The 26510-nt window shown below is 40.1% G+C and overlaps 5 protein-coding genes and 2 non-coding genes across 7 annotated transcripts; 4 read left to right on the top strand and 3 right to left on the bottom strand.

Moving 5' to 3' along the window:
- Window positions 1-436: 436 nt before the first annotated feature.
- Window positions 437-6756, bottom strand: LOC109858733 (27 kDa hemolymph protein-like). The gene is made up of 4 exons (XM_020436272.1): window positions 6473-6756; window positions 3395-3850; window positions 3132-3294; window positions 437-2928 (listed from the first exon to the last, which is right to left on the bottom strand). Exons 1-4 carry the CDS (start codon window positions 6531-6533, stop codon window positions 2676-2678), a joined length of 933 nt encoding a protein of 310 aa, XP_020291861.1. The 5' UTR covers window positions 6534-6756; the 3' UTR covers window positions 437-2675.
- Window positions 6757-7075: 319 nt separating this feature from the next.
- Window positions 7076-7147, top strand: Trnad-guc. The gene has a single exon. It is a non-coding gene; the product is annotated as a tRNA-Asp (tRNA).
- Window positions 7148-7508: 361 nt separating this feature from the next.
- Window positions 7509-7579, top strand: Trnag-gcc. The gene has a single exon. It is a non-coding gene; the product is annotated as a tRNA-Gly (tRNA).
- Window positions 7580-7783: 204 nt separating this feature from the next.
- LOC109858711 (calcyphosin-like protein) lies at window positions 7784-10673 on the bottom strand. Its single transcript, XM_020436226.1, has 5 exons — window positions 10220-10673; window positions 9974-10130; window positions 9404-9581; window positions 8983-9189; window positions 7784-8893 (listed from the first exon to the last, which is right to left on the bottom strand). The coding sequence occupies exons 2-5, from the start codon at window positions 10126-10128 to the stop codon at window positions 8792-8794; spliced, it is 642 nt and encodes a 213-aa protein (XP_020291815.1). The 5' UTR covers window positions 10129-10130; window positions 10220-10673; the 3' UTR covers window positions 7784-8791.
- A 3960-nt stretch (window positions 10674-14633) lies between these two features.
- LOC109858710 (endoplasmin) lies at window positions 14634-18412 on the top strand. The gene is made up of 4 exons (XM_020436225.1): window positions 14634-14846; window positions 14955-15038; window positions 15428-16034; window positions 16133-18412. Exons 1-4 carry the CDS (start codon window positions 14801-14803, stop codon window positions 17772-17774), a joined length of 2379 nt encoding a protein of 792 aa, XP_020291814.1. The 5' UTR covers window positions 14634-14800; the 3' UTR covers window positions 17775-18412.
- A 254-nt stretch (window positions 18413-18666) lies between these two features.
- On the top strand, window positions 18667-21523 carry LOC109858718 (ruvB-like 2). The gene is made up of 7 exons (XM_020436236.1): window positions 18667-18807; window positions 19249-19356; window positions 19673-20107; window positions 20220-20652; window positions 20727-20995; window positions 21074-21179; window positions 21250-21523. The coding sequence occupies exons 1-7, from the start codon at window positions 18802-18804 to the stop codon at window positions 21285-21287; spliced, it is 1395 nt and encodes a 464-aa protein (XP_020291825.1). The 5' UTR covers window positions 18667-18801; the 3' UTR covers window positions 21288-21523.
- Window position 21524: 1 nt separating this feature from the next.
- LOC109858719 lies at window positions 21525-25202 on the bottom strand. Its single transcript, XM_020436238.1, has 3 exons — window positions 24887-25202; window positions 22139-22264; window positions 21525-21936 (listed from the first exon to the last, which is right to left on the bottom strand). Exons 1-3 carry the CDS (start codon window positions 24984-24986, stop codon window positions 21908-21910), a joined length of 255 nt encoding a protein of 84 aa, XP_020291827.1. The 5' UTR covers window positions 24987-25202; the 3' UTR covers window positions 21525-21907.
- Window positions 25203-26510: the final 1308 nt, after the last annotated feature.

Below are 26510 nucleotides of genomic sequence, written 5' to 3' on the forward strand. Positions count from 1 at the left end.
TAACTTCGTTCGGATTCCGTGCGACGTGTAAATCCCGGACTTCCGTGCGTGTGAGAAAAATTACGCAAGCTTCGACCTCTCAGAGAGCGGGGTAGAAAATTTCAAAGACAATTTTTTTTTTTTTTATCCCGGGGGCGATTTCGGCACCACTCCGTTTCTCTTGGTCTCAACTTCGTTGACCGAAGCTGGCGCGCATGTTCGCTTCCAGAGAGAACAATTGGCTCGCACGGCAACGTCGCAATGTCTCTCTCGAGAACGTTTCCCGAAGATTCCCGCAATTCCAAATGCGCAATAAAGAAACCCCTCGGCGCGCGCGAAGCAACGAACCGCCGAGCTCAGTTTCTTGGGCTCTCTGGAAAAAGGAAATGTTTTTTCTTTTTTTTTTTTTGAGCCAAACATATCACGTCGCGCAAAGAGACACGTTATGTTTGCGCAATTTCGTGATTATCGTATTTATTAAATTTAATCGTTTTACAAATTGGCTTTGGTACTTAAACTCTACGCGTTAGACGCCACACAATTCCAAGCAAACAACATTCTGAGCAGTCGTGCGAGCAACAAAGTCGCGTTGCTCGTCACGAGATACAATCGTAAAAAAAAAAAAAAAACTACAGGGTTACAGTTTTACTGTCAATTCCCCGGAGTTTCATCATCCGTAATCGCCAAACGAGCGATAAACTTTGCGTTTGAACTCTCGTTTGAAAATTTATACAAAGCACGCATTTTGTAAATTTGTAATTTTTTTTTACAGGGGCAAGCTTCTTGTCAAATCTGTTCTCTTCTCTCGTAGAGAGAGATCCGCGAGAGATCGCGAGAACAATTACAAATAATTTGTAACGAAACAACGGTTGAGTTCTCGAGAACCGAGAATCGTCGTTGTGTGGAAATGACAACAAAGCGGTTTTTTTATTAGTTTGAAAAAACACCATTTTCAAAAATTCGCGCGACACGTCGCGAAAGCGTAGAGAACATTTTTGCCTAGAACCGCAGCGTATAAAGGTACACCTTGTATAACTTACACATTACGTATCTCCCTTGTCAATTCACGGAAATATCAAGATAATTTTTCACGCATCTCGTTTGTTTGCAAACGTCTGTGTGCGAACGTGTTTAAATTCTTTAACCGGACAATACTGTTTCGTTTCTCCGTTTCACGGGGAATATGCCAGCAAAATAAAAAACGGTTTTCTCACAATATCCAGTCGAACTGTTTTTCTTTTCCCCTCCTTTGAACAGCGAATTAGAATTATGTAAATTGGACACTTTGTATAATCAATATCAAAAAACGTATCGCCGAAAAGATGATTTTTTATTCGCAAAAAACAATAGAAAAAGTTGATCTAAAATCTATTTTTGCGAATATGGTATACGTATAAGAATATACGTATATAAGAAAAATATATTAATTACAATGTGTGTTAAATGGTTTCTCATCAGCTGTTATGCAACAACGGATCGGGGTGCCATCCCATCAGACAGCACCCCCGACAATTATTCTTCAATTTTTCTCAATTATTACTTTCTCCGTCATTTCTATTACGTTCTATACTTATATGCAATACATACAACTAAACAAACCAAAAAAAAAAAATAATATATGTATATAAAACAAATATATATATGCGTATATAAAACATAATATAAATAAAATTCAATCATCCTTGCGTAACGTGGAACTAGCGTATGTTCAAAGTATAACATATTGCTGAAACAACATATGCGACAGCGGTTGCAAAATAAAATCCACTTACATTCTTTTTATAACAATTCTTTGGAAAGAACGTGAGTCAACGTTATTGTACATATTTTTAATTGAACGAATGTCTTCGTATTTTGCCTGAAAAGATTGTGATCTCTTGCCGTCGGTTTTACATAACGGAACGTGTCGCAAGGCTTCAGTGCGTGTGTTTCTTGCCACGTGAACTTGACTTGGTATGAATTTATTAATTTTAGAAAAAAAAAAACTGGACGATTGGAGAACTGACGGCAATTTTTTTTAAGAGAGTGAATCTGACATTTTGAACGTGAGATCGATCGCTCTTGCACCGATTTGTATTATTACAATTGATTTTTGACGCTTAAGAAGAATCTTGCAGATTCGAAGCGTTCAATATTATTACTTGAAATTGTAAGAATTACACGAAAATATGTAAATTTATATCAACGCACTAATTTGCTCGTCTGGCTCTTTGTTTGGAAGCCAAGTGCTGGTGAAATGCCGAACCTCGTCCAAATTGCATTAATTTGCTTAATCGAGTCAAGCTTATGTTGGACACACACAGGTGTACGTTATAATTTGAACATACATCTTAAATACAACGCCTTATATAATAATTCTCTGCCTAACAATAATTCTCAAATTAAACACCAATGTGTTTTTTTCTCAAGTTAGGAAACAAAAAAAGTACAACACTGACAATTTGTTGTTGTGAAAGCAAAACACAAAACACATAAAAAAAAAAAAGATAACTTATCGTTTAATGAGAAAGATCAGAGGTATGAACTGGGCTTTCATATAGCACTTCGTCTTTGATCGCGTAAAAATGAATTCTTATTACGCGTTTAGGCGCTCCCACAACGTATTTCTACGTTCGTCGTGTTATCACATATTTAAGGATATATGATATTAAATTTTCTTTTAAAGCTTTTGTGCGACGTGCGTGTAACGGACGGTTTTACACCGTCGCTACACCGACGTAGCTCGCTATAATTGACAAAATCGTCACGGTGGAAAACACGCTGACATATGAAACACCGGAAGATTCCGCTTGCGAGCCGGTAGCAGCGGCGCTTTGCGCGATGAGAAGATTCTCGCATGGCGTAACTCGTTTCACGTAATTGAATATGGAATTCACGAGATTCGCCGTCGTCGGATCCGGACAGTTTTCCAATTCCGCCACGACGCAGTTCTGAAGGCTAACCATGTCCCTGCACAACGTGAGCAATACATTTTTTTACTATAGTATTTCACAATAGCCAACAACAGAGAAGCAGAGTTTCTAGCGACCCAAGTCGAAACCAAGTGACGAGAGTCGATGGGCTTTCAATCAGGAGGCTCGTTCGAGTCAAGAGAAATTCTTTTTTTGTTCACTTCAAGAGAGATCGATCGCGTTAAAGAACGCGCGGCTCACCTGCATTCCTTTGTGTCGAATAACAACGTTGGCAAATTCTCGACGTCCAGCGAGCCGCCGCTGTTCGACGTTGGCAACCTACTGGAATAAGTCTTGTTGGCGCAGTCTTGAATCGCATCTTTCTTGGATTCGATGCACTCCGGTCCTCCGGCCGCGATGAAAACTGAAGATAAAAACGGTCCATTATTATTATTATTATTGCCCTAACAAAAGAAAATCCGCAAGACGAAAAAAAAAAAAAAAAGAACAGTTCGGGCACGTACGGGCTATGCGCTCGCCCTCCTTGAAGCAAGTGAATTCCAAGAGAGAGTCGGTGATGTTCAGTACGATCTTGATGTTCTCCTTCTCCTTTTCGTCCAGACACGCTTCCAACGTGCTGGTGAAGTTTGTCACGCAGGCTCGCAGAGTGAAGCGCTTGTTGCAGTACCTCTTGAAGACGATGTCCAAATCGCCAGTGGATTTGTACTTGTCTATTTCGGACTGAAGATCCGTGATGTTGATCAACGACTGAACGCACTCGACCATCTCGGTTTTCGCCCGGTCGATGTTCTCGAACGCGTTCGGCCCGCCGTTCCTCTTGCACTTTTCCTTGAACAAATTTTCCGCCTGAGCCTGAACGCCGGACGCGTTCACATTCTTCAGTTCCGGAATGTCGCCTATCAGATTTTGCACGTTGTCAACGGACGACGAGTCTTGCGAGTACGCGCACGCATTAAAACCTGAAACATGAAGAAAAAATTAGTAAAAAACAAAAAAATAAATAAATAAAACATTCCGTGCTATTTTCTTTTACTAATACGCTCTTTGAAATTAATCCGCGCGCGAACGTTACGTTCGAGTGCGATTCAACGCGTCATCGTTCAATGTCTAATCAATATGTGCTTCGTGTCGTTTGCAAAAAAAAAAAAAAAAAAACTCGAGAATGAACGGCGGCAGTTACACGAACGAGTTAGCGATCATCTCATAAAATCGCATAATGAAGAAAATGACTGATGATTAAAGTCTTCTTCCTCTGAATAAATTTCCATTCGTAATAGCTCGCGTATCATATACGCGAGTTTTTTGCGCTAATTTTTTTCCATCGCGCATCAAATTACATCAATTTTTTTTCCATCGCGCATCAAAGAAGAACGTAGGAAAAGAGAGCAGCAATTATTGCGCGCAAAGAATTTGTTTGTTTTTTTTTCTTTTCTCAATCTTCGGATTTCCGAATATCTTTGTTCTGATCGTGCGCATTGTTTCTTTGAATAAACGCGTGTCGGAATCGCTCTCGCGTCTATATCTCGAAAAGCCCTCTCTTTTTTTAATCGAAGCGGAGATTTCACGGTGAAAGAGGCCGCATATGTTTATAATTTGTGGACTTTGTATCGGAGTCGGACTCCACAACCGACACAATCGCGTTTTATCTCTCGCTCCTTTATCGTTGCGGAAAAACTGCTTTGGATTCTTCTGATTGACGACAATTTTTGTCGGGATTCAAATCACGGATTCGCGTACATAATTATCTCGGTGATTATTTTCACCTGCCAATTGTCGCGTCAATTAGCAACAATCTTTTCGTTGTGTAGTTGAGCCATTCTTTTTTTTTTTTTTTTTTTTTCTTGTATGAGACGAAATAATACATATGTGTCAGTTTTCGTTACGAAAGAGATACAAACGAGTTGGATAAAGACCGAAACGTGAATCATTCTTAAGGAGGGGAAAAAAAAATGAATGTGTTTGCTCATAAGTAACATCCGCCAGCATATTGCGGATAAATAGAAAAGGTTATCGATACGACAGGACAACTTTACTGGCCAATTAAAACTTGTGTTAGGAAATAGCGAAATAATAATAAAAATTAAATAAAATCAAAAAGAAATGTTGTTAAGAATAAATCGCACATCTGAATAAAATTACGCGTAAATTGTAATTGGCGCAAATCTATTAAAAAAACGTTGAGAAAAAATTAAACGTAATAATTAAAAAAAAAAATGTTGAGAAAAAATTGCATTCGAACAAACATTCAACGAGACGTCAATTTTCGCGCGAACTTTTGTTTATTGGACAGTCGACTGATAATTTTGTAAAAATTCTTATACGCGTCGTGTATTTTTTTTTACCTCTCATCTTAATCACATTTTCATTTTTATTCTTATCGTTGCGGTATGCAATACCGCAAGTAAGGATTTGATAGCAATATTGACAACAGTCGACATAATAGAAACAAAAAGAAAAAAAAAAAAAAACAACCGTCACATTAATTCCTTTTGGGCAAAGTGCGATTCAACATCGGACACGTAAGAACTACATAAGTAGATCAAGAGTTAAGCGCGTTGGATATCACGTCGGTTTCTCAATCAAGTTTTTTTACGTTTTGTATCACAGAGAGGAAAAATAGATTTTCCTCTCGTTTAAAAGTAACAAGAGAAGAACGCGATCTTCCTGTTTTCCAAGAAGATGCCAACGGTCCGCGAAAAAGAAAAATTTGCTTGGAAATCGGTTACCACACGGATATAAAAAAAAAAAAACTGCCAATTGCGCGATTTTTGTTTTGCAACAAAACGTTCGGTTAGATTAAACAAATGTTTCTCTCAGCAAATAATTTTCTCCGCGTGATCTAAGACACAAGAACAATTTATGTACAATATTAATATCGAGAAATATCAATCAAATTGCTAAAAAAGAACTATTATTAATAGTAAACGATAATAGTTAAATTTACAATGGAAATGAGAGACTCTCGCGTCACTATAAAATTATGTCGCGTGTGATCAGCATAAAATTAACGATCGAGAAGCGCAATAAGCGCTCGTTTTCATTGTCCGAGTCGTCGTCGTCGGTCTCGTTCACGTAAGTAACTTTTCTTGCGCAAGACAAGTGTTTTTTTTTTTTTTTTTTTTTAATTTTCTGAGAACGCAAGACAATTGGAGTTGTAAAATCCCAAACTCTCTTCGTCATCTAGGCATTTTACAACAATCGGAGACGCGCTAACAAACTCCAACTTTTTTTACACAAGTTTTACTTCCAAACTAAAAATAAAATTCTCTCTATTATTTATAGCGTTTTAGACACGTACGCAAAGTGACTGCGGCTTTTGACATTTAAAATTTGCGAGTATTAGACAATAATACTCCAATCGGTATCCGAATGCGGAAACAGACAGTTACTAATCGGTATCGGCTCTTTGCGTCATTTTATATAGCTTCAATTACTTCGATTCGATCAGCGTTAATTATCATCACGTGTGATGTTATCTCGTTCGATATCGAACGCGGATTTGATTCGAAATCAAGAGTTTTCAAGACGGAAAGGGGGGTCGGTCGCAGAGGGAGAGGACGGGGGATTCGTCAAAAACTTACAGAGAAGTAACGTCACAACGGTAAATGTGATGCAGCACTTCATCTTGGCTTCGAACAACATTCCCGCGGCTATCGAAAGTATTTGTAACGCTCACGCAGTGTGTCCCACGTAACAAACAGCACCTATGCACACATGGATAGCCGCCACGCACCGCTCGAGCGTCCACAGCACAAATGATCAACCAACGCGCGTGTTTCCGAAGCACAGCCAGGCACCTATCTGCCACACGTCCGCCTGCCTAGTGCCTGCCTTCTCGTCCACTCCCCCTTGTCCTCTTCACTCCTCCTCATCGCACACAATTATATACACAGCGGCGGAGTCTTTGTCGGTTGAACCTCTTTCGATGTCATCCACTAACGCCATCTGATCTTCCGTCTCGCGTTCTCTTTAACGCGCGACATTCTCTCTCGCTCACTTTCTCTCTTTGATTTCCCGTTCATCATTCCTGGAAATATCGACGAGAGTAAATTGACAGTTTGAAAATAAAAAAGTCTCGGGGTGAATATTTTGACACAGGTTTGCTTACACGATGATTTCTTGTTGCGCGCTTACCGAGGACTTGACGTTATTTGAGCCGCAAAGTAACGATCTCAGTCGTCAAGTCCTCGGTAGTATAGTGGTTAGTATCCCCGCCTGTCACGCGGGAGACCGGGGTTCGATTCCCCGCCGGGGAGGTCTTTTTTTTTTCGTCTTTTCGGATGAAATTACAATTTTGACACGCGTGTTGTGGAAAAAAAAACACGAGATTGCGCAAGAAACATTTTTTAATTTTCTTTAGTTTTTCTTTAATTTTCTTTTTTCTCGAGATCGACTGTCTGCGAGACCGGAGACTCCGAGGTAAAGGCAAAACGTTTTCCGGACAGGAAGTGTTCGCCGCGAACGAGGCCGCAAAACCAAAGAAAATTAATTATTTACAAAAATTACATTACGCGTGAGAAATGCGAGAGAATCAACATACGTTTTAACACAAACTCTAGGAAATCTAGTTCACGCTATTGCTATTTCTAGCCGCATGAACCACCGATGATCGTCCAAGCATCGGTGGTTCAGTGGTAGAATGCTCGCCTGCCACGCGGGCGGCCCGGGTTCGATTCCCGGCCGATGCAGGTCTTTTTTTTTTTCCTCCTCCAGCTTCAACAAATCCTTCCACGACGCGGGAATTGCAACGTCGAAACGAAGAAATTCATATAAAATTTTTCTCACACACTCGAAACGTCAAAGTAAATTTTTTTTTTTTTTTTAAAAGGAGAACAAGGACAAGTCGTAAGGATAATTTACATCATGCACACAAATAAACCGGTTTACCTCGATTAAAATTGCATCGACAAGCCGAAAAACTCATTTTTATTTATTTTAATCGCGAGCGTCTTTCTCTCTCACGGATGTTGCTTCGCCGTAATTGAGATTACAGAATTCCGTGAAGTGTTGACGCAGCGGTTAATCTTCTCTCTCATTTATCACGAAAATACCGTCGTGAGCCACGTTTATAATATTGCCAGTCGGGTCACGTGTGTTGTTCTCGTACGTGGAATACAGACTGCCAATATTTCAATATCATTCGCAGATATTTTTTTTTTATTCTCAAGAACAAACATACGATTACAGAGAAGAAGAATAAAACGTTTCAAAAGAAGAAGCGCGCGCGTTGTCGCAAATCGCACACGGTTGGGAGAATTGGTCCCTATAACCAACTTGTTTCGCAAAATAACGGATCGAAGAAGAAGAGGACAAAGAAGACCATTGTGTGTCCGGAAAGCGGAATCTTTGTCTTTATTCACAAGAGTTCGCGAATTCACGATTCCACACGTGACGTCTAAACGAACGTCTAAACGAACGTTTGTCGCGTGGAAAGTTCCTTTGTAGTTTGCGAATAAATTTTTGCGATCGTCCAAGCGATCCGACGACAAAATAGGAATTTACAAAGGCGGAGATAAATTTTTTAACGCGCTTTCGCTTCTTTCTTTCTTCTTCTTCTTCTTCTTCTTCTTCGAGAACACACGCTTCAGTGAATTATTAACGTGATTAATAAACATAGAACTTGTTATCCTATACTTGTTTTAGTTTTCGACCGTCTACAACTGAACGAAATAGTCACACGGTAATGTACTGGAAATATATATTCGCAAGATTGCTATCGTAAGAGTAGAATATGTGCGAGTCTAACGACAAGCTAAGGCACACATTTGATAACATTATATGAGAGAGAGATAGAGAGGGAGGGAGGGAGCGAAAAAGAGAAATATTTTAATTTATGTAAACTCTTAGAACAGCGATAGAGATATTAATGTCTTCTCCGAAACGCAAGATCAGCGGATGTTTCACAGCTTGTAAGCGTTGCGTATTATCAAATCGAAGTAAGCGTCGTGATCTATGCTCGCGCTGATAACGCTGTAATAATTTATGAACTCTTCCTCCGTTACCTGAAAAGAAACACCGTTCGACAATAAAATTTCCGCAGTTTAAAAATCGCACACAAGAAAAAAATACAGCTAGATATCAGAACACTCACGACTCCGTCGTTGTTGCCGTGCTCGAAATTCGAGAGAAACTTGTTCAAAATACTGTCTTCGCTTTCCTCCCCGCTGATGTAACGCGGATGACATTTGACGTTGTAAACCCCACGGAGATCGTCGATGGTGATTCGCCCGTCGCCGGTTTTGTCCAACTTCTTGAACGCCTGGTCGACTATATCTCTGCGGCTTTGACTCATCGGCGGCTGCAAAATTTATCTCAATTCGATATCAACACGCAATATTTACGCAATTAATTTGTTTCAATCGCTAAATTTTGTCGCAACACTTTGCGTTGCTTCGCGCGGCGCGAAATTGTTTTTTTTTTTTTTCTGTTTTTGAATCAAGAGAAGAAATTAAAAACATATGTGTGTTAAAATAAAATTTTAACAAGTGTATATTTGATTTAAAAAAACTAACTCGCAAACCGACGAGAAACTCGTCGACGCTGACGTTTCCGTCGTTGTCGGTGTCGAACTTCTGAAAGATATTATTGATCTCATCTTCGGACAGTTCGAGCTCGCTCTCCTCCAGACCCTGTTTGAATTCCTCAAGGTTCAGCTTCTTGTTGCCGTCCTCGTCCATACGACGGAACACTCTGCGAAAGAGGAATGTAATAAATATAACGACGCGCAATGAGATGACTTGAATATCGTTATGTGACAAAAGTCAGGGACGATCATTAGATGCCGATTTCGTGTGCGGGCAAGAACCGTATTGTCATCGCACGCGCGCACATTCGCGTGAGGCCGACCTTATCCGACTTATGCGACTAACTTTTTATTTTTATTTTTTCTTCATTAATTAGAAAACGGATGACCGTTTCAAAGATTATGTTTCAAGCGCGTCTGAACAAAGAAATTGTAAAATTCTGTGTGCGCACAATGAGCGCGTTGATACGGAACGTCGGATCGGAATTCGTCCGTACGGACGTTTACCGATGAGGAAAAAAAAAAATAATCTTGTTAAAAACGCTTCTCTGAGACTTACCTACCCAGACCGAGAATGCCATTGGCACCTCTGGTCAGGCAGAGCAGACGCAGTTTCTCAATGGAATCCGTGGTTGTGTGTATGGCCCGCTGGGCCTTGTTGATCATGTCAATCTCGTGCCTCGTGGTGGAACTGTGCGGCCTCAAGCTGAACATAACTGGCAAAAAAGGAAAAACTCGTCATTCTCTCGCTCACGTGATCCGAGTGTGAGTCACATATGCGACACGAAAGAGGCAATTCGCGCACCTTCGCGATGCGAGAGATTCGAAACGAGGTTACACAGATGAAGCGTAGCTTGTGCGTTGCATCTCTCCAAAATGCTTTACCGTACAACGAACAATTATTATTTTCAAACGCTCGCTTTGTTCACGTCTCGCTTCTGTCGACGCAAAACGACGTGAACGCGCGTTACAATATATATGTATGCCGTGAAATTTTAGAAAATAAATGAACGCGTCTATCGACAAAAGTCTCGAAGAATCGAGAACACGGAGCTTCGTGTGTTTGCTGTCGCAACAACGAGACGTCAGATGTAACAAGATCGAATTGAAAAAAAAAAAAAAACGAGGAAAACACAATTTAACAAACCGGCGAAATTGTTAATGTTAATTCTCGTTTCTCCGCGCGAGGACAACAAATAATTTAAACAAGAATTCTATTAATTACACATTTTTTTTCACAAACACGCAAGCACGTTTCTCGATGCTTTTTTTTTTCTTTTGTAGAAGATTGACACAAATGTCTAGAATCATCAGGAAACGCTTACGTTACGCTTCTACACAATAATCCCGCAAACAGGCAATTGATGTTACAACAGTGATAAGATACTTTTTTTTTTTTCTATTATCGCGCGCACGAAGGTGGGAAATGAGAAATGGGTTATCGATTAACCGTTTCTGTCACTAACTTGATATATAAACGGCGCTCGTTTGTATTGGCACAACTTGGTCGGCGTTCGCGATGTGTGTTTTGTCGAAGACCACCTATGGTTAAGTAGAGTAATCTTTAATTGCGTCACGAAACGCGTTCGTCGGCAGCTCCCCTCGCGGACACACCCTCTTTTATCTTTTCATAATAGATTACTACCAAACAAAATTAGCAGCAGAGTCCGTAAACCAGAACGCGAAATTATAACAGAGAATTAATTTTGTTTTTTAATTATTTTCCAACACAACGTTTCGTTCGAAAGTTTGATGTTTCAAGTTCTCTGAAATTTATTACGCGACAGCCGCAAAAGAACGTCCTTGCCATTTGGAAAGAAACTATTGTATGTATGTACATAAGATGAGGAACGGTCTTACGTCTTGTTAAGTGTGTTAAGAAACCAATTGTTCTAAAGTTGTTTGGATAAAATTGAAGCACAAAGGTTGCAAGGTGCCATAAGACGCATTGCAACTACGTTGACATTGGCCAAGTTTCTTTTTTTCTTACACGTATGTATGGGTGTATTATTATTGTACGTACAGTATATCTCTACACGTGAAGTACAAGGACCTCGCGGGTCTTTTATCGACTCGGCTACGTTATTCGCGCTACGGTCCGCGGAAAAAAAACCTATGATTTCGACCGGTAATAATCGAAACTCTCCTCATTGAGTCACAAGTAATCAAATATTCATTCGCGAATTGAGAGTAAAAAAAACGTTTCGCGAGAAACGTAACGCGCCGAGAACAGAGACAATTTGCAGCGAATTAAATGAATATAAAAAAACATTTGTAAAATAAAATATCGAGCAAATAAAAAACAATTTGAATCAAATAAAATATTAAGTGAAATTCAATTAAATCAAATTATTGCACAAAGAAAAAAAAAATTAGCGAAACAAGTTGACCTATAAATTTAAATTTCTAAAAAAACCGCGTTTTTATTTCTCTCGTCGATTTTTGCAACGATATTTATTTTTATAAGGAAATAAAAAAATATTAGCAAACTTCAAGGAAAAACGGAAGTTCTGCGTTATCTTCGCTTGAGTCATACTGTTATAAGAGATAAAAAACTTCTATTTGCACAGCGCATGGATAGGGACGCGATGTAAATATTTTATTTGATTAGACAGTTGGGGCGATAAGAAAATTTACAAGCCGATTAGTCGATAAATCTCTGTTTCCTTTTGCGCGCGATTATAGTCACTACTCACCTCAGCTCGCGCGGCTTTCGGGGAACGCGGCGGAAGAACGCGCGTGTTTGTTTCACCGTGGGATTGGCGGAAGACGCAAGACGGTGATTCACGGGATCGGTTGATGAACGTAGCGATCGGATGTGATATACGTTCTCTCGTCTTCTCGAAAATCGCGCGGCGCCGACAACAACAACAACCACCGACTGTCTTTTCCAAGAGAGGATCAAAAAGCGAGTGGCGATTCTTCCGCATGGCGGAGCGCTATAGCGCGAAGACGACGAGGACGACACATTACGTACACGCCCTGGACGATGTATGGGACGTGCCTATACACCGGATCCCCGGGCGCGTCGCGACGTATCCATAACGACCGGGGTGTCACAACACGCGCATCACATCACTCGTCGTCGATTGCACGCGTGACCGATTGATTGATCGATCCATTTTCGTATATCCTCTTCCTTCTTCTTCCCTTAGATCGACCGGAGATCGAAGAAGAAGAATTGGAGAACGCGCTCGTCTATGCTCGTCAACGGGACGACAATTAGCCAAGTCGTCGCTGCGACGGTCTGTTGTTTCCAGTCAGTTTGAGATATCGCAGACGTGCTGATTGTCAAACCGACACGCAAGGTCGATCATCGTTCGATATTTTTCTTCTGTTTCTTCTTGTGTTTTTATCTCACGTAGATTCTCGTTTTTTCCAGTTCTCTCTATATACGTGCAATTAATTTGTCAGTTTATGTTTGTGTGTAATGTACGCACACACGTTTGAGAAAATTTGACTCGCAAGTGTCTTTGCAATCTTACCTCTCTGTATACTTCCGCTCTGTTGAAAAGAAAAAAAAAACGTCCTCGCTCCATTAAATCGCGGGATGCTGCGAATCTTCGGATGCGCATCATCCGTCGTTTAACGCCTCGTTGCGCGTTGCGCGTCGCGTAATCGCCTTCATATAACCGCGATATGACAAAACGAAACTGCGTCTCGGGCGAGTCCGGTCGCATATCCGGTCATTGTTCTCGCGAACTTCAAGTCAACGGTCTCTCTCTCTCTCTTTCTCTCCGCGTCACCGGTTCTCGTCGGATGTGAAGAGCACGTGCCCGCACTCGGACAAGAAGATCGAGGAGGAGATCGAGCGAAGCCGCGGTGTGGTACGCAGCCTCTCTATCATTGAACTTCAATGACTTGGAGTTTACGTCAAACAAACTGTGGCGGAGATTCGCGCGCCAGAGATTTGTTTCCCTCCGTTTGAAAATAAATAAATATTTTCCGCGCGGAAGATCACAGATCAGGAAGAAGACACAGTCTCCCAGTTGCCTGTTAAAAAAATCACAAATCAAAACTTCCGATCGGATCTTCTGTGTGAAAAATTATTTACGTCAATTGACAACGTAATCAACAGTTTATTGTCGCAAATGAGCAATTGCAAGTTGTTAATGATAAATAAATAATTAGTTTTACTTTGTTTTTGCGCTCACGTTAATTGTCATTATTGGAGCAACTTGGTGAATAGTTGCTTGCCTTCTTTTCTCGGTCGGCGCGTCGCCTTGACCATTCGCTTTTGCAACGGCGATATTTCAAACAACACCGACGGAAAGTCGGATAAATTATCCATGTATATTTGATTGGTGTAGAGCTCGGGCGGAAGGCAACATAGTACCGTGTCGTGTGTAACACACACGTTACATTTTTGCGTTCTTGAACTCTCTCTCTCTCTCGTATTTTATCGGATTTTCTCCGAGTCGCGGCGCAAAGATCAAAGACAATCAAAACGTATTAAAAAAAAAAAACAAACCGCGTCAATCGCGACGAGACAAAAATCTCTCTTCAACGTCATCGCTTGAAAACAAAGTCCGCAAATTAGATAAATCGCAAAAGAAACGATAACGATTTGATTTTCTTACCAGAGATGCGATAAAAAAATCCGGACGCGAGATAGTCGCCGCGACGAAGCAAGGATCGCCATTTTGTAATTTTCGTCCCGCCAGAATCAGTCGGCGTTACCGATCCCTCGCTTACCGATCAAGAGTACAAACAGTCCCCGATTTACCGATTGATAATCTTCTTAACCACCGCCGATAAGGCGGGTCGTTCGTTTGTTTAATCAGCGGAGCGATTGTTTTCTTATCATTTTTAATTGAAGGTTTAATTAAACGGTTTTATTGTTTGTTCAACGAATAACGCACATGATAACAATCTGTCCGAAACGGTCAGAACAACTCGTTCGCAACGTGTTGTCAACAGCGACGTGTTGTCACGAGCTACTTTCGTCTGTCCGTTTCCTCGATTTCGTTCTTCAACCCCAGGACGGGGGTTGTTGTTGAATACTACGGGTTCAGTGAACGTCAAAATCGATTTGGATCGACGTGTCTGGCGCGCGGATGTGAATCTTCTAGAAACAACAATAGGACACGCCGTACACTCAGGCTAGACCAATAACCGGATGACATTTGGATGCGGTCGCGAGCCGGCGCGCACGTAGTTGGCCGGTGCGCGTGTTGCGTGGTAGCTCGCGATTGGCCGATCGCGCGGTTCACGTCACGTATATCGCGTCGACCTCGCGACCGCTTCGTGACAGTCGGCGAGAAAACAGCGGAACAACTCGGATCAGCGCGTGCACACGTAGTAGTAGTACCGTCGAACGCACAGTTTGCTGTGACGCATCCTCTTTTGTAATTTGTCCACGTCGTCGGTTCCACGGCGATTGACCATGAAGAAACTCGTCTTCGCGATCGCGGCCCTGATTTTGCTGACCGGTAAGCAATTTGTTTCTCGATATTGAATCCGCGATTCCGCGAGACAGAGAGAGAAATCGCACCGGTTTTCAGACGTTTCCTACATTTCGTTTTTTTTGTTTTTTTTAGGATTCGTCCGCGCCGAGGACGACCCGGAAGACGTCGGCACGGTGGACGATGACCTAGGCGCCAGCAGAGAAGCATCGCGAACAGGTTTGTTTAATTTATTCATTGAGTTGTTGATGAATTTTTCGTGAGCACGAATTTTGTAACAGGTGGGAGGAAACTCGCAGAAGTGAGAGGGAAAGATTGTTCAGATAAAATAGAGAAGTCATGAGTTGTTTTACACAGACAGACAATTATTTTACAAGCAGGCAATGGAGTTCCCACAGTGCTCCAATATGATCTTGGCTGATCATTCGCATGTTAATTTATAAATGTTTTTGATATATTAATGTAACTTTTTTATTTTACTAACTTGTAAAATAATTTCTGTATCAGCCACTTTCACACAAAAGATAGTTTCACTCACGATCCTTCAAATTTTTGTAATCGAGGAATAGATTTTTTTTTTTAACTCTGTATGTTTAAAAATCTCACAGATCATGAAGCGGTGCAAAGAGAGGAAGAGGCTATAAAGATCGACGGTCTAAACACCGCTCAGATAAAAGAACTGAGAGAAAAGTCTGAGAAATTCATATTCAACACCGACGTGAATCGCATTATGAAGCTTATCATCAATTCTCTGTATCGCAACAAGGAGATTTTCCTGAGAGAATTGATCTCGAACGCGTCCGATGCGCTCGACAAAATCAGACTTCTGTCTCTCACCGACAAGAACGTATTGGATACCAACAACGAATTGGCTATCAGATTAAAAGCCGATAAAGAAAACAAGGTGTTGCATATCATGGATTCCGGTATCGGCATGACCAAGCAAGATCTGGTGAACAATCTTGGAACGATTGCGAAATCTGGCACGGCGGAGTTTCTGGCGAAGATGCAGGACGCCAAGAACACTCAGGACATGAACGATATGATCGGTCAGTTCGGTGTCGGTTTCTACTCCGCCTATTTGGTCGCCAATGTCGTTGTTGTGACAACCAAGCACAATGACGACAAGCAGTACATCTGGGAGTCGGACAGCAGCAGCTACAGCATCATAGAAGATCCGCGAGGAAACACTTTGAAGAGAGGAACAACCGTGAGGTAAGATGCACTTCTTTTCTGCAATATTATTAAAAACAACTCCGTTATTTGATAACAAAAAGCAGTTCAATTTTTTAATTTCTTTATCTTTTTTGTAGCTTATATTTGAAAGAAGAAGCATTGGACTTCCTGGAGGCAGACACGATAAAGAACCTAGTGAAGAAATACTCGCAGTTCATCAACTTCCCTATATACCTGTGGGACAGCAAAGTCGTACAAGTCGACGCGGAGGACATAGAGGAGGATAAGGCCTCGAAAGAAGAGAACGAGGACAAGACCGTGGACGAAGAGGAAGAGGCGAAGGTTGAAGAGGAAGCGGAAGAGGAGAAGAAGAAGACGAAGGTCGAGAAGACCGTGTGGGACTGGGAATTACTAAACGACTCGAAACCAATCTGGACCCAGAAACCGAGCGAGGTTGAGGAAAAGGAATACAACGAATTCTACAAAACGCTGACCAAAGACAGTCAGGAACCTTTGGCGAAAACGCACTTCGTCGCAGAAGGTGAAGTAACCTTCAAATCACTCTTGTTCATTCCGAAGGTTCAACCGAACGAAAGTTTCAATCGTTACGGCACCAAAGCCGACAACATCAAGCTCTACGTCAGACGGGTCTTCATTACCGACAAATTCGCCGATATGATGCCCAACTATCTCAACTTTATTCGCGGTATTGTGGACAGCGACGACTTGCCGCTCAACGTTTCGCGTGAAGATCTGCAACAACATAAACTGATCAAGGTCATTAAGAAGAAACTTATCAGAAAGGTGCTGGATATGATCAAGAAGATCCCTAAGGAGGATTACGAAACCTTCTGGAAGGAATACAGCACGAACATGAAGCTGGGCATAGTCGATGACCCGCAGAATCGCGCGAGAATGTCCAAACTCCTGCGATTCAAATCGTCCAAGTCGCAGAAAGATATGACCTCTCTCGCGGAATACGTGTCCCGCATGAAACCTAACCAGCAACACATCTATTACCTCGCCGGCCCGTCGGAGGAAGAAGTGAGGAAGTCGCCGTTCCTCGAACGATTAGAAAAGAAAGGCTACGAGGTGCTGTACCTGACGGAGGCGGTGGACGAGTACGCGATCTCGGCGTTGCCCGAATTCGACGGCAAGAAGTTTCAGAATGTAGCGAAGGAGGGTCTCGTCTTGGACGAAGGCGAACAGGCGAAGGAGCGAATGGAACAGTTGAAGACAACGTTCGAACCTCTGGTTAAGTGGTTGAACGACGTTCTGAAGGATCACATCAGCAAGTCGCAGGTCTCGGAACGTCTTACCGACTCGCCCTGCGCTCTGGTCGCCAGTATGTTCGGTTGGACCGGCAATATGGAGCGGTTAGCGATTTCGAACGCGCACCAGAAGGCCGAAGATCCGCAAAAATCCTATTACTTGAGCCAGAAGAAGATCTTAGAGATCAATCCGCGACATCCGCTCATCAGAGAGCTGCTGAGACGAGTCGAGGTCGACACGTCCGACGATACTGCCAAGGATATCGCGCTGATGATGTTCCAAACGGCGACTCTGCGATCTGGTTACATGCTGCGCGAGACCTCGAGCTTCGCGAACAGCGTCGAACAACTCATGAGGAAGAGTCTGGGCATAGCTCCCGACGAGATGCCGGAGGAGGAAGAATTGCAAGAGGAAGAGGAAACGATCGGCAACGCCGAGGCGGAAGAAACTGTCGACGCGGAGGCCGACACCGAGAACGAGAAGGACGAGGATCACGACGAGTTGTAATAAAAAGAGATATGAACCTAATGGATAAAAAAAAATATTTCAAAGACTTATATAAAGTTTAGAGATGTAGCTATACAATGTATAGTTACCCTAAGTTTCGTGTTAAAAAAAATTATATCGCGTGAATTTCGTCTCAACACACTATTACTATTTAGATGAGTATATAATTAAAATTAATTTACTTGCGTCATGATTTCGTTTGTAATTGCGATCTGTGTTTGCCTTCGTTTATATTCCATTAATAATCGATACGTTTTTCACAATTGTTGATGATACATAAATGCAAAGAACAACGCCCGTGCTATGTGGTTGACGTAAATATATATATATATATATATATATATATTTTTGTTTTATATATAAAAAGTCGCGCCGCAAACTATTTTATATAAAAAATCATCACGAACGCGACATTAAAGCAATCACTGATGATAATACGCGTGTGAAATTTGTACGTTCTTTCAAGGAGAATATTTGTGTAATTTATTTTTAAGTTGCTCTTCCATGTCGTTGTTCAAAACTGAAAGAGAGACTGAGAACACACGGAATGCTTGTACCTTGTATGTGTGATTGTGTATTTGTACATGAGAAATATACAAATTATTATATATATTAAAAAGAATGTATGTATGGGGCAATTGTTTGTTTGTTTGTTTGTTTTTTTTTTTCTATCTTCCAACTCCTTCAACGACGATTGTAGTTTGTAATCAGTTTCGCGCGTGAAGGCTGAGAAAACCTGTTTTTTTTTTTTTGTAAATTAGAGATATTAAATATTATTGTGTATAAAAATTTATGTTAAATATCAACCTGATTGAAACAAGTAAAAAAAAAAAAAAGAAATTTCCGGCACACGTGGAGAGCGGTATGGCCGCTATCGACCAATCAGAAACGGTCTCCACGAGAGACCACAACAACAAGTTGCTCTCTTCTTCGTCGTTTGCCAGCTCCGTGATACAAGGAGTTTCAAACACAAATTTCAATCGCGTGTCGGATCGTACGCAAGTGTGATAGTAAGAACAAATACCTCATGGCGGTGAGTTTATTTCTTCAAATTTATTGTTCAAACGTGTTTGAATTGATGAATTGTACGTTGCAATTGTTTTCACGCGACGATTGCGCGACTCGACGCAATTTGTTTCACGTCAGCGGTTGAGATAACCTCTTGTTTTGTATACGCGTGTTTTTTTTTTTTTTTTTGAGATACATCTATGGAGTTTTAAAACAAAGCGTACGTTTTGTCGAAACAAAATCATCGCGTTCTTTTACTCGACACTTGCGTCTTTGCTTGAAAATTTTACGCACATTTTGCGTCCAAGTTTTTTTGTGTGACGTAGCAACCACAAATGTGTGTTTGATCCATTTTATCATATTATCTTACACTTACCGGCGTGCAACAACTCCGTATATCACGGAGCTGTTGTAACAGTTCTGTTATTTATTACTGTTTTCTAATTTCAACTAATTTTTATTTCAGGTGCTTACTACTGTGCAAGAAGTCCGCGAGATCACTAAGATTGAACGCATTGGCGCTCATTCTCATATCAGGGGTTTAGGACTCAATGACAGTTTAGAACCTCGCAATGTAATTATCAGATATCTCATAAGCTCTTTGTATATTGGGTCATTAAGTATAGAAACTTAATACTGTATCGAGTATTATATGTACAAGTCTTGGTTAATGACCCAATATAATAATATTTCACTCAGAAAACCTAAAGAATATTAAGGAGCAAAATAATATGATTAATTTATTAGTAAAAATTAAAATTAGTGATAATTTTTCGAACTGTAAGTTGAATAGAAACAAAAACATTGGCTCTGTAGTCAAAGTTTTATTTTTATTCAATTGATTGATAAAGCAATAACGCTAAAAAAAATTAATTAATTTACAAAATTAGGTATCTCAAGGTATGGTTGGCCAGCTTATGGCACGCCGGGCTGCCGGTATTGTTCTGGAAATGATTAAAGATGGCAAAATAGCAGGTCGTGCTGTTCTGTTGGCTGGACAGCCTGGAACAGGGAAAACTGCTATTGCTATGGCATTGGCACAAGCTCTGGGCATGGATACTCCATTTACATCAATGGCTGGTTCTGAAATTTATTCATTGGAAATGAGCAAAACGGAAGCGCTGACTCAGTCTATCAGAAAGTCCATTGGACTTCGAATTAAAGAGGAAACAGAAATTATAGAGGGTGAAGTTGTGGAGATTCAGGTTGACAGACCGGCAACAGGTGTTGGAGTAAAAGTTGGCAAGTTGACATTAAAAACAACAGAGATGGAAACAATTTATGATTTGGGAAATAAAATGATCGACTGTTTAATGAAAGAAAAGGTGAGAAAACGTGAGATTTGCAATTCACAATCTATTACAGCTGTAAAATTTATAAGCTGTTTTGAAAACCACAAGGAATGTATTTTAAAAACAACTGATCTTATGTTTACAGGTACAAGCCGGCGATGTTATAACAATTGACAAGGCAACGGGAAAAATTAACAGACTTGGACGTTCCTTTACCAGAGCTCGAGATTACGATGCTACTGGCTCACAAACGCGTTTCGTACAGTGCCCAGAGGGCGAATTGCAAAAACGCAAAGAAGTTGTTCATACAGTGTCTCTGCACGAGGTCGACGTGATAAATAGTAGAACTCATGGATTTTTGGCATTGTTTTCTGGAGACACCGGAGAGATTAAATCTGAAGTACGCGAACAAATAAACGCCAAAGTCGCCGAATGGCGGGAGGAAGGCAAAGCGGAAATAGTTCCGGGTGTACTTTTTATCGACGAAGTGCACATGTTGGATATCGAGTGCTTCTCATTTCTCAATCGAGCCTTGGAAAACGAAATGGCTCCAGTTGTGATTATGGCAACAAACAGAGGTACGAAAAAAAAAAACATTAATCGGTCGCGTAACGATCTGTTTAATTTAACGTTTTTTGTCTAATTGTTCTAGGAATTACGAGAATTAGAGGAACAAATTACAAGAGTCCTCATGGCATTCCAATTGATCTGCTGGATCGTATGATTATCGTCCCGACCACTCCGTATCAAGAAAAAGAACTCAAAGAAATCTTAAAGATAAGATGCGAGGAAGAAGACTGCGAAATGGCTGATGACGCTTTGACTGTGTTGACGAGAATTGCTTTGGAAACATCGTTAAGATACGCGATACAGTTAATCACAACAGCTTCTCTTGTTAGCCGTAGGAAAAAGACTACGGAAGTAAGCAGTAGTTTACGTGTAACAATTTATATGTGACATATGATATTGTAATATTAAACGCAACTTGTGCTTACGCAGGTCAGTATCGAAGACGTGAAACGCGTGTACTCTTTATTTCTCGATGAGAACAGATCTACGCAGTTTCTTAAGGAATACCAGGACGACTTCATGTTCAACGAATTCTGTATGTAGATGAAAACTTCAATTTTTTTTTCGCAATTCGTCGATCGCACATTTTTAATCGTTTGTTTCAGCTGTTTCAACCGGCGAAAGTATGGATGTTACTTTATAATGAGACACTGAGACAAATCACCGGCACGTACAATTTCTAGTGTACAGATCTAATTTTCTGTATTATACCACGTTTAGTGATATTTTATACATTAAAGAAGTTAACACACAAAGTTCTATTCAAAACACTTTAACTCCCTTAGACCATCTTTATGACAATTTGGTACAAGCATTGTCTTTGCTTCCTCCCACGTGTTAGCATCGCATTTTTGTCAAAAATAAACGTGTGTCTTATATATATATATATATGTATATATTTTTTTCAAACAATCTGATATATTCTACGAAAATGTAACATCAATGCAGAAGACGGAAGCCTTGAATCTTGAATTATTATTAATAACAAACTCTTTGCTTCACTAACGAGCGAGCAATAAAATTAAACTTACAGAGGTATATTAATTTTTGGTGTGAGAAAAAACTTATATCTCTAGAATATATTAGATATAACGTAAGACGGTAGATAATACGCATATTTGCATTTTGTTTGTTTCAACGTGTGTGATGAGAACAAACTCGATGCAAATTCGCTCAGCTACGAAATAAAATGGACAAGTGTGTAACGTAAGTTGAGAAATCGAGCTTTACCGCCAGAAAGTCCATCAGTGTGCGAAGTTGCGTTCACGTTTTCTTCTCCTGAATCTTCTTGACTGAAAAGAGAAATCAACAGAAAAGAGTTTATCGCTGCAAGATTTGATTAATATCTATTTCCTAATATACCGCACAGAGATCCGGTGAATTGTATTCTGGATATCAATATCTAACAGATCAATATCTGGAGGACGTCTTTAGGAGGATTATAGCGTGCTGTGTGTGTTTGATGGGTTGTGTTATATATTTTTCTGTACTCACTTGTTATCAGTTTTATGCCGTCTTCTGGCTTGAACGACGTTTTCTTATCTTTCGATATAAAGCCTAAACCGTAGCCTACCTTGTACACGGGTAGCGGAATCACCGTGGATGACACGGGTACCATTACTGAAAAAAAATTATTGCTATGTGTGTCTGTTGACAAATGATTGAACAAGAGATTAGTATTTTCTCTTGAAAATCATATCACGCGTAATTTGTTTGTGTTTGTTTCTTTAAAGTTAGCGTATAATTTATATATTTTAAATAATTTATAACTTAAAAACTAAATGCGCTCTTCGGCGTTTTTGTTGATCAAAGCTTGATGTAACATCGGGGAATTGTTACACTGGTATAGTCAAGGTTGATTGGCATAGAAACTTTGTACGATCGTCGTAATTGTCATCTTTAAAAAAAATTTCACGTTCGACAGACTTTTCATATTCTTTTACTACTCGACAACGTTTCCCACGTGTAAACTATCGCGCCGCTAGTTTTTTTATGTTAACAAGCTCGTGAGTAATGTACGCGCAAAAGCGAAATATAAACATTGTTCCAACACATCTGTTCAAACACATAACGTGTCACGAAGAACCACACAGTGAAAGTGTGTTAAAGACATTCCACAATTCAGCATGCGGGGGGAAAAAATAGAAAGTCGTGGGATATGATTGAATTACAAACATTGTTAAGATATCGTGTATAGAACGCGCCCACCCACCGGTACTGCAAATTATTCGAATATATATATACATATCTATAGAGAAAACTAGTTTATTGAAAGAATTCTATTGAATGTGTGTAATTACCACACACACACACACACACACACACTGCGAGCGAGCGAGCGAGTGACACAAATGGATCGTGTGTTTTACACACACCTTCGCTGGCATTTGTGGCTGATATATAAATGGGAACGTGTATAGAGACCTTGCGCATGTATGTTGTGCAGATAATTATAATGTTACATGTAATATGTACAACGTATATTCGCCAACAATGGCAAGCCACGTTTATACACCGTAAAAAAAAAAATGTATGCTCGTTTAAAGCGCGCTAAGAAAGCAGATAATTAAAAGAAAATTAAATATTTATCATTAACGAATATTATTAACTAATTGTAAATTACTGTTATTAAGTACTTGTCAACATATGTTTGTTACGTGTATTTATTTACTTTTTCTTTTTTTAATTATCTATTTTCTTGGCATTTACATAGCTAATTTTTCTTTTCGCTCTTGATGAATGTGAATTTGAATTTATTCCCGTCGAATTATCTCTTTCTTTCACTCGCAACGCAACAACAATTTAAGAACATTTCTTAGCAATTGTTGTATAAAAAAATTAGAAAATATTTAAAATCAAATGTAATATATGTAGAAAATATATTGTACACGAGACTTTGTGCAAAAGAATTTTCTTTTGCGCGGTTTAACAATTTATTTTTCTAATTTGAATTTTGATTATAAAAATACCGTAATGAAAAATTTTAATCACACTGTACGATGCAGTAATTTTTGAACTGTGCGTCAAAGCGTGTGCGCGGGTTTCAATATGTTTGACTGTCACTAATGCAAATCTACAGTACGTGTAAAATGTAGATTTTCAGTATTGGCAGTGCGATTATATTAGAACGTAGCCATAATCGAAACCTACGCGTTACACCGACTGACGTCACCGTCCTGTTATTCTCCTGTCAAATGCCGACTATCAGTGCGAATTCGAAATTCCATAGAATTTCGCACAATCAGTAACTCCGTGCTCGATTCTTTTCAGTTTCTTTTTTTTTATAAATATTTTTCAATATACATCTAACGAGATAAGAAAAAAGAGAAATTATTTACAATCTTGGGGTGAATCTTCGTTTTTTTTTTTTTTGGAAAGAGAAATTCTCAAATCGAGAAAAGTTTTCAGTATATTTTTGTTTGAGCTTTTTCAAGAATTTGTTGCACTCTTGCGCGCGCAAGGAAATAATTTTTTATTTCAACGTGTATGTCTGATCCACTGTAACTAACCAAGTTTTTTATATAAAAGAAAATTGCAGCTAATAAATTAACAATTTTAATTATAAACAATATAATATTTTGTTATTTATAGCTTCAGATGTGTATGTGTGTGTGTGTGCACACAGAAATCACGCGGCTTATTGTACACGGGTGATGTGCATTGTAATTTTTTGCGCGTCAGGAAAAGAGCGCGAACGAGATAATTTTCCAGAAACATTCGAAATGCACACGACGATATTGTCAAAAAATAACCGAAGCGAAGAATTTTCAAATACCGCCAAGATTATCCGTAAATTTTTTTTATCTGAATTTAGCGCGCGACGGATTTAGACAAATTGAATTTAAATGTACATCGCCGACCGCGCCATTCAAAATTGTATAATTTGCTTAAAAATTCTGCGGTTTAACTTGTTGTGTTACGAGATCAAATAGTGTGCGTGTTTTTGGATTAATTTCAATTGCGCGCATAATCAACGTGACCGCGCGCAATCTATCAATAATTCGATTTCGACTGTTTGCTGATATCTTGTCATCGTACGTTAACGAATCGATCTGTATATATAATACACCGATGACAAATTCAAATTATTGCGATATCGAAACGTTGATTGAATATTTGACACGCCAAAGATATATGATGAATTTTACATCGTCTAACAACAATGGCGTTCTTAAAAACCGAATCCTGTTGAAATTGTCATCGAGATAACTTTTACCGTAAATCAACAGATTGCTCGCCAACCTGGTTCGAAAACGTTATCCTCGTTCCTCTTGTAAATCATGGGCTTGCCGTGAACCGCAGAGATCGCGAGACAGAAAGCAACGATCCAAAGGGTCCTCATGTTCGCTCGCTGTGAAATCGTCGAGTTTTTTGAGGAAAAAGAAAATCGGAAACGCTACGTCTTTTTTTTTTTCCAATCGCGCGAGAAAACACACCTCGTGCGGCGATACTCCGTGCTATACTACACGCTCAGCCACTCTCGCGAGCCCGTTTCGCTCTCGCCGTGGAGCCAAAGCAGATGACAACACTTGCCGCGAGTGGGGAAACTCGTGCGGAATTGACGCAATCCGTGTGAGATCGCGCGCGCGCGACTTTGCGGTGAATTTATTTCGCGTAAAAGTTTTGCGCGAGAGGTGGGTTGTGTTGTTATCGCGCAAACACATTTCCCTCGCGCGCAAGAGAAAGTTCCGATAAGAACATCGCACACACACACACACACGCACACACACGTGTGCTCGCCGATCTGGACCGATCTCTATCTCCGCCACCGGAGGCGGAAAAGAAAATGGGATTTCTCTTCTCCTTTCCTCAAATCGGACGTCTCATCTTTTTATGTGCCGTCTCACGTAAAGAGATGACGACAATTTAAAAATATATTATGGCAGAAAAATATTATATTACAATTATTATTGAATATAATATTGAAATATTATATTACGCAAAATGACGCAACACAACACGCTCGCGATTTACTTCGCTCGAACGTGGGGACCGCGACAGAAGCACAATGCGCTCGCGAGCAATGATCAGGGAGTGTCAAGGACTTGTGGTTAATCATTCTTTTGTATATAAATATATATACGTAATGTATATATACGTTGCTTGTGCCTCTTTTAACTCTTGTGAAGAGGTAAAAGAGTCAGAAGCAATTTTTTCTTCTTACCTCCTTCTCGCTCGAAATTTACATCCACGTTATATTTCACACTTAAAAAAAAAAAAAGGATGCGCCGGAACATCAAGAAGATTAGTTACATGCAAAATAAATTTGCTAAGCCCGTTAAATTTTGTTTGCCAACAAAACGTTTCGTCGAAAAACAAAATTTCTAATTTCCGATCTTTTTAAATTTTAACAATAAAAATTGTTTTCCGTGTACTTTTAACGACTGGAACGCACACACGCGAATAAATCGGTTGTTGATTTGCGGAAGAGAGAGAGAGAGAGACAGAGAAACGAAAAAATATATTATAAAGAAATTACCGACGAGATTACGTGAGAGCGCAACATTAATTACAGACAGTTCGGTAGTTAGTGGAGTGTGAGAAGAATTCGGTTTGATGGTCCGACAATGGAAACTGGGTTAAAAAGTGAAAGGATTCTCAGATTGAGAGAATGAAACGACGCCGCGCGTCGAGCTTTCTATTCACTATATGGATGACGGTTTTGCGGCACCCGAGGCGCCTTCTATCTCTCTCCTAGCGCTTTTTCACGCGGAGTCGGAAAATTGGCAGTGATTTCAAGAGCAAGTGACAATCGACAACTTCTCTTGTTTCCTTTTGTCACGTCGTCGTCGTCGTCGCCGCGATTACTGATTGTGAGAAATGATTTCGCCGGGAGGGGGAAAAAAAAAAGAGCCTTTTCGCGTGT

Source organism: Pseudomyrmex gracilis, unplaced genomic scaffold (genome assembly GCF_002006095.1).
Source record: "Pseudomyrmex gracilis isolate BER0280 unplaced genomic scaffold, ASM200609v1 scaffold_220, whole genome shotgun sequence".
NCBI lineage: Eukaryota > Metazoa > Arthropoda > Insecta > Hymenoptera > Formicidae > Pseudomyrmex > Pseudomyrmex gracilis.